The sequence below is a fragment of the Brassica napus genome, chromosome A10 (genome assembly GCF_020379485.1).
Source record: "Brassica napus cultivar Da-Ae chromosome A10, Da-Ae, whole genome shotgun sequence".
Lineage (NCBI taxonomy): Eukaryota > Viridiplantae > Streptophyta > Magnoliopsida > Brassicales > Brassicaceae > Brassica > Brassica napus.
In genome coordinates, this window is record NC_063443.1 from 4,425,226 (window position 1) to 4,439,448 (window position 14,223).

Sequence of the window (14,223 nt, forward strand, 5' to 3'; positions counted from 1 at the left end):
GCTGCCATAGCATAGGGATCTCACCAAGTGGTTCTTGCCGAGTTCTAGTAGTAATTAGAAGATTATGAAGAGGGTTTCAGATAGATCAGAAGTGTAAAGAATACAGTAAGTGAAATCATTCTTAGGAATGGGTGAGTGTGCGTATTTGAGAGTAGCACTCCTGGTCTGAATCATGTTGGTGTGATTGATCGTGCATGTTCTTGTTTGATTGTTGCACGGTTAATCAAGTTAACATTGACCAGACTGGAGATGTTATTTTCACGTATGGCACATCACCTAACGTTCCAAATTTCATGTTGCTGTTATGGGAGAAAGTCAGATAGAAAAGGTTGAGAAGTGATAGTCTACAGATACAAGATTGTTAGAAAAAGTATGCAGACCGCAGTTGGCAAGAGTTGTGCAGAATAAAGAATTTGGTTATCTTGAAAGTGGCTGCTCAGAAAAGAAAGGATCGGTTGGGGGAATCAAGGGATCAACCATGAGTTGTTTTGATATGGGAAGATTAAGATAAGCTACGTTTTCAGAATTCGGAGACGAATTCTTTTGAGGGGGGAAGAATGTAATAACCCTCACGAGCAGATATAATTTTGGTCGAGAAAATTCTTTAAGATCAGTTTGAAGATTGATTGATCAGAATTTAAATAAAAATCGACACGGTGAATTAATCTCGACGGAGCTGTCTTTTGGTCGAAAAACCATCTCTTAATGGTTCTGGTCGAGTGTTAATTATTATTGTCGATTTTTATTCATGCTGGGCGAGTTTATTCAGAGCAGGACGAGATTCGAATGATGAAAAATATTTAGTCAAAACAGTCTGAAAAATATCGACAAAACTCTTAAAATTATTTCTGAACAGTCACATGCTTTGCACCTTCTAGCCTACTTGCTTCCTCAGTAATTAGGTCACATGACCTGCACCTACTTGCTTGCCTGCTTGCTCATTAGAAGTCACATGCTGGTCACAAGCTACTTGTTTCAGCTGCTTGTATCTTTCTTCATGGAAGGAAAATGTTCAGCTGCTTGTGCTGCTTGGTGTGCTGAAGCATGTCACCAGCTGTCTAACCTCAGCTTTGTCTTTTGTGGGAGCAAACCCTCATCTGAAGTAACTCCTTATGCTTTAAAATACCTTCTTCTCTCCTCTGGACGTTCATAACCTGCAAGAAAAACCAGAGAAAAATTCAGAGAGAAAGAGAGAAAGAAGAGAGAAAAATCTGTGAGAAAAACTAGTTGCAAAATTCAGAAAAAATTCAGAGAAGAGAATTGAGCATGGACGAACCTTTCTCACCATCCTGTGACTTTAATCAGTGTGTTCTGGTGTGGTTAAGAGCTGAAGGTTTGGTGTTCAAGAGTTTAGAATCACCCAGTTCTTTAGCCTTGGATTTTATCGGTTAGACGTGTGTTCAGCTTGAAGTTTATATCAACCAAGTTCATCTTAAAGCTTGAGGAAATCGGAGTGAAATGGAGTGTTATTAGTTGAGCTTGATTCTAGTCTTCCCTAGCCAATCTCATGGAATCAAAGGTGAGTCTACATAGATGAGTGGTGAGTAGTGAATGAATATTTCTTGATTGAATGTACTGATTGTAGATGATTAATAGGCTTTGTCTCTTGATCAATATTGAATTGGTAAGATGTTTACTTAGTGTAAACACTTATTAAATATTTATGAATGATCATAGAGGTTTATTCCAAACCTTAGTACTTGTTCTCAAATACTAATACATATGTATAGTATTAAATATAATTAAGTATGGAAGTATTAATCATGTGAAATCTTATTATAAACCTGTCTTCCAAAATATTCTCATATGAATGATGATCACCGTGAATTGGTCCTGCGATATGGAACAAGGTCACGAAGACACGATGATGGGGTCGCACCCTGGAGGCCGTATAACTGCATGCAGCGTTAAGATGTTCAATTTTTGAATATCTGATGGCGATGATGGTGATGCTAACTCGCTAGACTCGTTTAGCCTTTGTGGTTTCTCGGGTCTGGTATATATATATATATATGATTATATGAATGATATGAGAGACGAGAATAGGAAGTGAGGTATATGATTAGATTCACAATGATGGAAGGATAGACCTTAAATATGTATTTTTATTAGTTATGGAATATATTTCCACTGCATACAAATGAAGTTGATTGCTTGAGATATTATTGATATATGTTGGGGTGCGGGACTAGGCTCACTGAGTAAATTAGTTACTCATGACTCATTTGTGATGCATGTAACCAGTAGGTGGGAGACCTTACTCTAGGACGGGAAGGAACAACATTAGCCAGCGGTAGTTTTATTATCCTTGCAAAGTTATTTTGATATATCTTATGAATAAGATTTGTAGACCGAAAACCTCGAGGTTAATTTATAACAAATTTCGTAAGATGCTTTTGATTGATATATAAAGGATGTTTTTTTAAGTACGGGTTCCATATGATATTAGTCCTCGTCCGGACGAACTAACTATCGGGTATTGCTTTGTCGGGTTAAAAAGCCTAGAGTTATATCCGATAGGAGCGTTGGTGTTCTTTGGTTGTTGCTCTATGGCGATCGGAAGTATTCTGAGAACCTCAGATCGACATTCGAGAAACATCGACCGTGTCATTTCTGGTCATCTACGATCGGGGGTGTCACACACCGTGTCTCTAAATTTGCGGTATGAGATTGAACTTAGGAGGATTAAAGTGCAGATTTGGCAACACCTATAGTGTCGCTGTGGATCTGCATCAACATGGCAGGAACCGGAGTTGGGTTGAGACACCGTGGTAGAGGCGGACGAAGAGTACTGTGCAGGAACCGGGGTTGGGTTGGCCGGATCCTATCCATCAGCTTCTTACCAAATGAATCCTGTAAAAGAAGGAGAGCTAAAAAGAAGGAGAGCTAAAAAGACAATTTCAGAGAAGGAGAAGTGAAGATAAAAAAATACTAAATTTAATAACTCCCAAATTTCTCACTTTTGAATTGGGTGAAACAGATTTTATGTTGTTCAACGGCGTTTGATTTGCTGGAATCAGGAAGCTTCTGCATCAGCTCTTGATCTTCTCGGCTGAGACGTTCTCACTGCCATAAACAAAACAAATTCTATAAACAGCCAAAAGGGATGAGTACGGGGCTGTTTGTTTCACCATTTGTTATCTCCATCCAAATGATTTATTTGTATGATCTATTCAGATGATCCATTCAAATTTTTGTGATTGTTTGTTTGTCCATCCACATGGCTCATCTAGATGAATCCTCTAAATAGATCTTATGTTTGTTTCTTTATTTTCATTTCCATTCAAATGAGTTTAGTAAACAAAATACCCATGTGTTGATTTAATCATATGTTTGATATTAATTTTAACTATATTACATTTAATTCTTTAGTTTAATAAATTTACATTAGAATTATTTCAAAATTAACGATTTTCTTTTTGTGGTTTGGGCGGGAAAAAAAAGATTTTTCGGTTTTAGCGAGAAAACACATTTTTCGGTTTTGGAGGGAAAACAAGATTTTTCGGTTCTGGCGGGAAAATGAGATTTTTTCGGTTTTGGCAGGAAATACAAATTTTCGGTTTTGGCGAGAAAGCACATTTTTGCGATTTTGGCAGAAAAAACGTTTTTGGCGGGAAAACACATTTTTGCGGTTTTGGAGGGAAACACGTTTCTGCGATTTTCGCGGGAAAACGAGATCTTTCGTTATTGGCGGGAAAACGCGTTTTGCGGTTTTGGCGGAAAAACATGTTTTGCGGTTTTGGCGGAAAAACGTGTTTTTGGCAGGAAAACGCGTTTTTGCGGTTTTGGCGTGAAAACACGTTTTTGCGGTTTTGGCGGGAAAACACGTTTTTGGCTGGAAAACGTGTTTTTTCGGTTTTGGCGGGGAAACACGTTTTTGGCAAAAAAAATGCATTTTTGCGTTTTTTTGCGGTTTTCGTGGGAAAACGAGATTTTTTGGTTTTCGCGGGAAAACAAAATTTTTTGGTTTTGGCGGGAAAACACGTTTTTTTTGTTTTGGTGGAAAAATACGTTTTTGCAATTTGGGTGGAAAAATGTGTTTTCGTGTTTTGGCGGAAAATACGTTTTTGCAATTTTGGCGGGAAAACGTGTTTTTGTGTTTTGGCGGATAAATGTGTTTTGGGGTGTTAGCGTGAAAACATGTTTTTTTTGTGATTTTGGCATGAAAACACATTTTTCGGTTTTTGCGGAAAAACACGTTTTTGCAATTTTGACGGAAAAACACGTTTTTGCAATTTTGGCGGAAAAATGCGTTTTTGGGGTTTTGGCGTGAAAAAATAGTTTTTAGGTTTTTGCGGAAAATTTTGTTTTTGTAGTTTTGTCAATTTTCGTATGTGACAAAAATGATATTATGTTTAGATTTATAATTTGTGAATTACATTAGGGGCATAATAGACATTATACCATTTTGAATGAACCATCTCCATTCAAATGATCCAAAATGGTTAAGCTGAATGAAATTTAAAATTAAGCCTAAATTTCCAAAAGTTATCCGGATGATCCATCTGAATGAATTGCACTTTTACTGCCTAAAGAAACAAAACTCTCATCTTCATCCAAATGACTCATCCAGATGGAGAAACAAACGGGCCCTATATGATCTGAGTGGAAACCAACGCTGCATCAATATGAGTGGAAACTAAAACTGAATAACAAATGGGTTTAGTATTGCGTTTAAGTTTTTTTTTCTTTTTTTTTTGGTAAAAACGTTAAGTTTTTCTATTAAACCAACGAAACCATAAACCAGTTTAGTCCCCAAATAACATGTTTCATTACTACACTCACAATGAGGGAGATAGAAAGTTAACCCTAACCAATCCTTAACGTAAGGGTTATGTTCCTTTGTTACCTTTGGAGCCACGTATCCAAGAGTACCAGTTTCTTCAGTCATGTCATTTGGATTACGAGCTCCAATCCTAGCCACTCCAAAATTAGCAAGCCATAGATTGCTCTGTTAATCCAAAAGCATGTATCTTTTTCATATAACGATGAACGATTCTATCTGAATGTAAACAACTTAGTCTGTTAAAGATCTGATTGTATATCACAAAGATTCCTTTATTTCTTGGAGATTCATAAAGAATGAAAAAGTGTTATGTTTCCGTAAACTTACACGCCGGAGAGGAACGCCAACCGTCCTGTGAATTTATGCTGGTATCACGACAAATTTCCATCGCCAGCGCATCATTAATTTCCAGATCCATGATTTTGAAATCGGATTTAGATTTTCAAACGTCAAACACAGATGCAAAAAAAAATTGAGCAAATGTAAATTACATGTGCACAGAAAGAACAAAAAGGGAAATTTAACTTACAGACTGCCATTAATAAGAATCTAGGATGAAATTTCAATTTAGATGTCTCTTAGAAACAATTGCTTCTAACGGAGAAAGAAGATAAAGGAGGATCTGAAGAAGATTGTTGAAGGATTAGATTGTTTGAGGGTTCCGTGAGGTGCATATATATACCGAATGCAATCGCAACTGATGGATAGGAAGATGAAGGATGACCAAGTAGTGTGCTGCTTAGATAACTGGATCGTCACTGCGCGATCAAAGAGAAACGAAGAACACAAAGTGGTTCGCATCGCAACTGATTAGGGTTTCCGTAGAAGCTTGTGGTCGATGGGCCGCAGTCGAAGCGCAACACAAAGCCCACGTGAAGCCCGTTCGGACAGAACAAAGCTTTAGTGATACGGAGCATATCTGACGTGTCAACGCGGGAGGCTTCCTATTTCTGACGTGTAATCCGAGCTGGCACCACCAGGAGGGATTGAAAGTGTAGTTTATATATAAAGATTGACATAGAAGATTTCCTAAGAGAAGACTTCTACGAAAGTCTTCTCCGAGAAGACTTCTTTAGAAGTCTTCTATTTAGGTCATTTTTGCAATTGCGAATTTATGAAAGAAGACTTCTTAAGAAGTCTACTCTACAGAAGACATCTTGAGAATTTTTCCTTTGTAAATATTGGTTTAATTTTGAATTAAAAAAATTCTCAAAAATGCCAGAGAAGACTTCTCGAGAAGTCTTCTCGGATAAACATGTTAGTTTTGCAATTGACTGAAGTTTGTTAGAAACTTGACTTTTTATAAAAGACTTCTCGGAAGTCTTCTTAAACCCTTCTCAGTGTTGCAAGAAGTCTACCTGAAATACTTTTGCAATTGACTATATTTGACTTTTCTAGAGAAGACTTCTCTAGAAGTCTTCCGTCAGAAGACTCTTCTCTTGTAACCAAAGGTTTGACCGAAACCCGGAATAAAATTTGAGAAGACTTCTAAATGTTTCACTATTATTTTTCAATTGCAAGAGTAACCAAGGCAGACTTCTTTCGACAGTGAGACGACTTCGAAAAAACTTTCAGAAGACTTCTATATAAGTTTTTCCTGAGAAGACTTCCCGAGAAGTCTTCTATAAAAAGTCAAATTTTTGACAAACTTCGGTCAATTGCAAAACTAACCTAGTTATTCGAGAAGACTTCTAGTATTCTCTGGGATTTTTGGTTTTTTTTCTTAATATAGGAAAGTTAGAAGACTTCTCTCTTGATGGAGAACACATCTAGCAAAGTCTTCAGAAAGTCTTTCCGAAGTCTTCTGAAAGTCTTCGCGAATAGATCTGAGAAAAAAAATGATTTCATACTTTAAGCCTGTGAGATTACTTGCTTTGCTTCTCCAAGCACCTAGAATTTTACCACAAAAGCTACCAAGTCGTTAATGACCACAAATCATGAGCTTCAATGTCTCTATGAACCTTACAAAGCTTGGAATCAAAATCTTAGTTTTCTTGGATGAATTTGAAGAGAGAGTGAAAGAGATGTGATTTGGAGAACACATCTAGCGAAGTCTTCAGAAAGTCTTCTGAAAGTCTTCGCGAATAGATCTGAGAAAAAAAATGATTTCATACTTTGAGCCTATGAGATTACTTGCTGTGCTTCTCCAAGCACTCAGAACTTCACCACAAAAGCTACCAAGTCGTTAATGACCACAAATCATGAGCTTCAATGTCTCTATGAACCTTACAAAGCTTCAAATCAAAATCTTAGTTTTTTTGGATGAATTTGAAGGGAGAGTGAAAGAGATGTGATTTGTGTGCATAACTAATGAGATATGAAGAGTAAAAATCGAAACTATGGTGCATTAAGAGCTTCAAATTGGTTGTTCATGGTAGTTAGTGTATTGATGACAATGACAATATTATAAATACTTGGAAGATGAGGATAATAAGATAAAATAATCATTTTCAAAAAAAGAAATAGGGAAAAAGAAAGTTTAAAAAAAAATATGGGTTATTTTTGTGTTTGACTTGAAATTTTAGGTCATATTTGAAAAAACCCCATAATTTTAATAGTTACCATATTACTAATAGTTTAATACAATATTTTCAAAACAACAATTTTATAGTTTGCATGCAGTAATTTAATTTATTGTTTCAAATTATTAGTGACACCTTTCTTATTAAAACATGAAGACTAAATAAAACCTTACATTATGTGATACTTACGAAAAATTCTGTTCAATTTAATAATAACTTAGATATTAATTTCCTTAAGATTATTATTGTATTTAGATTTTTTTCATACATATATGTTACTCAAATTATTTGTATGAATTAAATCTTTGACTGAATAACCTATATTAAGTGTAATTTATAAAATGTCTGCTTCATTTAAATTGTTAAACCGGAAATTGTAAAAAAAAAAACGTTAAACCGGAAATTGTAATGCATTGTTTTTGTTTTTGTCCTTTTAAAACTGAATTTTCTCTCCATCTTTGTTTTTGTCCCAAACATCTTGGATTATTTAAAAATTATTTTTAAACGTTAATTCTTTTATTTATAATTCTTTATCTATCATACATCATGTTATATAATTTACACTTAAATCTACAATTACATTTGATAATAAGTACACTGAAAATATAAATATTCACATGAAATATATTTTTCAATCATTCATCGGTCATTTATGTTAATGAAATAAATTGTTACAATACCCATTACACTTTAAAAATTGCACAAGAAAAAAAAAACAATGACATTAATGAATAATATATGAATATGGTCTATATAAAATAAGCTTGATTATCTTTTTTCTACAAAAAGAAGTCATATACTTATATTATTAAAATATTAAATTAAACTGGCCACTATATTTAATAACAGAAACTTAATGGAATTTTAAAATAGTATTTGTAGATCGATCATTCATATTGATAACCTATTTTCAACAGTGTGGTAGAAAAAAAAAACTAAATTAACAAATCTTAACTGCGAGAGATCAAAAATTTAATTGAAAATATTTTGTTAAATTAATATCACAAATTTAAAACACGTTTATTTTAGTAAAAATTGAATTATAAATTTACATTTTAAATAATTACGAAATTAATTAAATATTTATTAGGTTTGTTTAAGTGAAAAACAAAATATACATTTATATTTAAACAAATACATAAGTAATTAAATTATTTAAAATGTTTTCTTTAGTGAAAAATGAAATATATATTTATATTGTAAATAAAAAGATATGAATTTTTTTTATTCAAATGTAATTCAGAAAATATGGAATATCTGTCACACATGAAAAGGAGTTATGACTTGTATTTTAATAGAATAGATATAAAATAAGCTTGATTATATTTTTCTAAAAAATCAGTCATTTACTTGTATTATTAAAATTTAAAATTAAACCAGTCACTATATTTAATAACAGAAACTTAATAGACTTTTAAAATAGCATTTGTAGACAGATCATTCATATTGATAGCTTCTTTTTTTGTGCAAACCGCAAATTGATTAAAATTAGAATTGGTTCAGTGCATACAATGCATGTTTGGCTATAGAGTCTGCCCTATCATTGGCAGCTCTAGGGGTAAACATAAACTCAATCAAACTGAAAGCATTAGAGAGCGAGAAGATATCGTGGAGGATTCCGTAGATCTCCAAAACAAAAGAGTTGCTCCTGATCATCTTGATTAAAGATTGAGAGTCTGAGTGTATCACGGTGGATCCAATTCCACGGTTGAAGGCGAAGATTATGGCTTGTCGAAGAGCCAAAGCTTCCGCCATTAGGGGCGATGAGACAAATGTCTCGGTCGCTGAATGTTGGGATGGTGTGATCGGATCATCAATCATCCAACCAAATCCTGCACCGTCCGTCGAGGGATTCCAGGCTGCGTCCGTGTAGATCGAGAGATGGTTCGGCCGATTTGGATTTGGTTCAAGATTGATCATCCGTGTTGGAGGCGAAGCGGTGTTGGTATGGTTCTGGGCGAGTGTCCACTCCCTGGCGTCTGTCACAGCTTTGGTTATGGTTTCTTCTAGAGTAAAGCTTCTGTGTTGGAAGAGGAGTTGATTTCTAGAGAGCCAGATGGACCATACAATCCAGGCTGAGAGCGTTCCTGCATCTAGACCCACTGGAGGCAGAGATGGGATCCTCCTTGATCTATCGAGTCCTGAGAGTGTGCTGTCCACCAGATTAGCATGAAAAAGCCCTGCTAAAGGAGCTAGGTTCCACACCCTTGTAGCGTATGAGCAGGTAAACAGTGCATGAGTTATTGATTCTTCATCTCTGCATCGTGGGCATTGGTTGGGGAGTGGAATTTGTCTAATTGCAAATTGTTCTCCTACTGGCAGGGCACCATGTAGGGAGTTCCAGATGAAGATCTTTATCTTTTGTGAGGCTTTAAGGTTCCAAACGTTAGCCAGCCAGTCAACCCGCTCTTCTGGGGCCACTGTGGGCAGTGGTAATACCTCTGATAGCTTATATTGATAGCTTATTTTCAACAGTGTGGTACAAAAATGTAAATTAACAAATCTTAATTGCTAGAGATAAAAAATTAATTGAAAATATTTTGTTAAATTAGTATCATAAATTTAATACAAGTTTATTTTAGTAAAAATTGATATCTACATTTATATTTTAAATAATTATGAAATTAATTAAATATTTATTAGGTTTGTTTAAGTGAAAAATAATACATTTATATTCTAAATTAATATAAAAGTAATTAAATACTTTAAAGTGTTTGCTTTAATGAAAAAATAAAATATATATTTATATTATAAAAAGAAAAATATGAATTTTTTTATTCAGATGTAATTCAGAAAAATATGGAATACCTATTTGATTTTTTTAGAATAATTAAAGTAGTTCAAATATGTATAAAAAATTCATTTAAATAATTTTCTAAGAGATTTTCCAAAATGAAATATCACACATGAAAAAAAGTTATGACTTCTTTTTTTTTGACAGAAAAAAAAAATTCAAACATTTATATACGTTAAAATATTAATATAATATAATTTAAAATATTAGTATACTTTAATTTGAAATATATTGTAGTATCCGAGAAATAATGATTTTTAGTCTTATTTAATTTAAAAACATTTAAAAATCTTACAGATGAGATGAGACTCGGGAATACGGATAAGTGGCGGACAAGGAGGTTTTAGGCAGAGAGAAGGAGAATGCTTGTTCTTCGCGCTCCCACAGGACCTGTCTCCGCCGCCAGATTCATCACCAAACCCAACCCTCGTATTCCTTCTTCGGATCCATGGCTCGGACTCGTTCCCTCCGCTAACACTCGCCGTCGGCGACGCGTCGTCCTCACTCTCTCTAACTCTGACTCAAACGGAAGCGTCAAATCCGCCACACCTTCTACTCCACCTACAGGAGACGACACAGTCTTCGTCGGTCAAGAGAATGTTCCGCTCGAAGGCGTTATTCAATTCGATAAACCAAAATCAGATGCTTCAATCAAGAAATGGGGGTAAAGGTTTCTTTCTGGTTTATTGTTTGTATTATTTTCTTTAATTCCAATTGTTGATTCTTTTGTGTTGTTGTTTTCTTCAGCCGTGTGGCTTTACTTGCTGGTGGGGATGTTTTGGCTTTGCTTATCTTCTCTGCAATTGGGAGATTCAGCCATGGATTCCCTGTGCTTAGCTTCGATACTCTTCACACAGCTGACCCTTTCATTGCTGGTAACGTTCTTTCCGCACAGTTTGTGTAATTTGATTGAGATTGAAATGGAATGACAAAATTGCGTTGGCAGGATGGTTTCTGAGTGCTTATTTCTTGGGAGGATATGCGGAGGAAGGGAGAGGAATGAAGGGTCAGTCAAAAGCTGTGCTAGCAGCCGCTAAAACTTGGGCTCTCGGTGTTCCGGTAAAACTACATTTACCAAAAGTGAAAACTAGCAATGTTTGGGCTATATGTGTCTATATGTTTGGTTGAGAATAAAGCTTTTTAACTTTTGTTATGTATAATTCTTGTGGAGTAGATTTCTTTTATGTCAATTGATGTAGCTTTGGGATGTTATCTCTTAACTACCATTTCATGTGTCTACTAAACTTTTTTAGAATTAACCATTGTGAATAGTTTTTCAATATCAGTCTATATTTGGTTCAAACATGAGGTTTGCTATTTCTATCTATGTTTGGTTTTTAGAAAAATGTAAGGATGATATTATGTGTCTAAGTTTTGTTAATTTTTTGAAACGATGCTCCGGGTTTTGGTAGATGATGTATCTATCTCTAATCAGATTCAGGTAAATAAGTTTATCTTTTCTTTAATCAGTCCATTGTTGTGTAGATGTTTTTTTTATGTCAACTGGCATGTAGTTTTAGGATGTTAGTGTCTCTGTTAACTTTATGTTTATGTGTTCCGCTAAACTGTTTAAGCTTCTTCATCTCCTTACAGCTTGGGGTGATAATAAGGTCAACCTCGTCAGGCCACATCCCATCTTATAGCTTTATCTTGGTGACAATGGGAAGTACTGCTGTTTTACTTATTGGGTGGAGAGCACTTTTATTCAGTGTGCTTCCTTCAGAGTCAAAGAAGAAAGATGACACATATCGAAAAGGCAGCGCATTCGAACTATTTGAGGTATAAAAAATACACTTTAGTTCAGAAAAGTTGACATCATCCTGTAATTTTGTTTTTAGATGTTGCAGTTTGCCTGTTTTCTGTCCATCGTTTTTGTATCAGATTTCATTTTTAGTTTTCTTGCATATGGTCATTATTTATCCATCTTCACCATCTGTCCAAAGGTATTGATCTGACTTCATTTATGTTGTTGCAGTTGCTTACTTCATTAATAAGACGGTGGTAATGGAGCTTCGCATCCATGAACATACGGGCGGATGGAAGTTAATATTCTATATGCATATATCTCATCCTGTCAGCAGAGGATAGATTTGAAAAGTTCCAGGACAACTGTAATATTTATATATATTTGCAGGGAGGGATGCCATTACTTGTGCCAAGCAATTCTTACCTGTTGTCCCAAACAATTTCTATAATGTATGAATACTCGAAAAGAGTCACTTAAGCACACCAAAATGTCAAACAATAGTGAGTTTCCAAGTGATGGAATCATTTGGCAAGTAAACAATTATTAAGAAAACGTGAGAAAAATGAAACACTGAAAATGTAAAATTTACAACTTCAAAATTACTACCAGCAAATTTCTTTGAAAGAAAAAATGGTTGTGGATATGAACTGAAACTAATTCTTGATGATGATGATGATGATGATGATGATGATTTCTTCCTTGGTGCCTCAGTATTGCAGCTTCTACACTGTCAGAACTCAAATCTTAAAGCTCCTTGTTCAACTCCATCATCTCTTCCTCAAATCTACTTCTTTTTCTATTATTTGCTTCTCAAATAGATAAGTGAGTGCTGGAGCTTCAATCTTATCACTCAAAAATTTCGATAGAACTATACAGTAGTTCATTGGACCAAACTCCCATGTTCTAGATATATTATAACACTAGATCTTGATCCGCGCTTCAAAAGAGCGGATTTTCTTTGGATTGTAAACAAAGTTTGTGAATTAGTATTTTGGAATTGTTGTACATTATTATGTTACAAATTCACTATATCGAAGAAGGGTATTTGTTTAAAATTATATAATTTATAGATTAGTTTATATAATATTTGGTATGTACACTCTTATATAACTCTATTTTAGGCCTGAACATTTTACCGGATCCGAAAAACCTAACCAAAATAGCTTTGGTTTGGGTCCGAGTCCAGGGCGAAGTACATATTTGATTTTCTTCTTCGAACTGCGGTATCTGTTCGATTATGGGTTCTAGCCGAGACCCAATCGGTATCTAAATTACCTGAAATGTTTTGTGCATATTTGGGTATTTCAGATATGTATTCGGTATTTTAAATGTGTTTTCGGTATTTTGAATACTTTTTAAGTTTCGGATCCAGGTTTCCGATTATAGTTTCGAGTTTCGGGTAAAATTTCAAAAAATTTAAAAAGTATTTTGGTTATTAGGAAATGTTTTTCGGGTATTTTTGTGTTTCAGTGTTTTTGAGTTTTCCGGTACTTCAAGTTTTTTTCGAGTCTCAAGAGTCCTAAACCGATTCGGATCCGTTACGTATCCAAAAATTATAAGTATTTATAGGTATATGATTTTTGGACCCAGACCCTATAGGAATCGACCCAAATCCAAACCAGAAAATTTTAAATACATAGTTATGTCCAAATGATTAGGATCTAAAAAATCTAGACTCGAAAGGAACCGATCCGCACCCAACCAGAAGACCCGATGCCCAGACCTATTCTCAAACATTATATTTTATGTGCAGTTTATAAGAGTTACATTTGTTGAGTTTGTGAGACTTAAGATTTCCTTGGTAAATTTTGGCTAATTTAATAGTATAACTTTGTAAAGTGTTTTAATAATTTATAGCTTATATTAAAAAAAAAAATCTTTTAAACCCTTTAATAAAAAATAATTTAACGTAAAATATATAATTTTGATTATTTACATATGGTTTGCTAAAGTGTTTGTATTAAATTTGATTTTGTAAATATTTGGAGCTATAAAATGTAAGATGACATAATATTGTATGATGTATGATATATGCTAACTTTTAAATGAGTTTTGAAATCTTATGATACGGTGGTGGTCAGGGGCGAAGGCACGTTGATGGTAATGGGTGCACATGCTCCTGTACAAATAACCAGATTAAAAAAAATTTAGGCTAAAACAATTAAAATTTGTTAGCTAAAGTGGTAAAATTCAAATTATGCACCCATAGTTCACCAAGTTTAAATCCCCTTTATGCTTCCTTCTATTAATAATGCACCCCTAGTATAAATTGTCTAGCTTCTCCCCTGGTGGTGGTCTTTCTTAAAAACTCCATTGGATAAGATGGGTTTTGATAGAATATAGGTTTGTTGAGTGATGACTGTGTTAGCACAAG

The 14,223-nt window shown here is 34.4% G+C and overlaps 2 protein-coding genes across 2 annotated transcripts; one reads left to right on the forward strand and one right to left on the reverse strand.

The window, feature by feature from the left end:
• Positions 1-1,404: 1,404 nt before the first annotated feature.
• On the reverse strand, positions 1,405-10,216 carry LOC106454861. Its single transcript, XM_048742094.1, has 5 exons — positions 10,213-10,216; positions 10,013-10,025; positions 4,850-9,811; positions 2,961-3,066; positions 1,405-2,870 (listed from the first exon to the last, which is right to left on the reverse strand). The coding sequence occupies exons 1-3, from the start codon at positions 10,214-10,216 to the stop codon at positions 8,797-8,799; spliced, it is 1,032 nt and encodes a 343-aa protein (XP_048598051.1). The 3' UTR covers positions 1,405-2,870; positions 2,961-3,066; positions 4,850-8,796.
• A 150-nt stretch (positions 10,217-10,366) lies between these two features.
• LOC125579253 lies at positions 10,367-12,329 on the forward strand. The gene is made up of 5 exons (XM_048743214.1): positions 10,367-10,766; positions 10,850-10,977; positions 11,049-11,161; positions 11,696-11,881; positions 12,078-12,329. The coding sequence occupies exons 1-5, from the start codon at positions 10,465-10,467 to the stop codon at positions 12,105-12,107; spliced, it is 759 nt and encodes a 252-aa protein (XP_048599171.1). The 5' UTR covers positions 10,367-10,464; the 3' UTR covers positions 12,108-12,329.
• Positions 12,330-14,223: the final 1,894 nt, after the last annotated feature.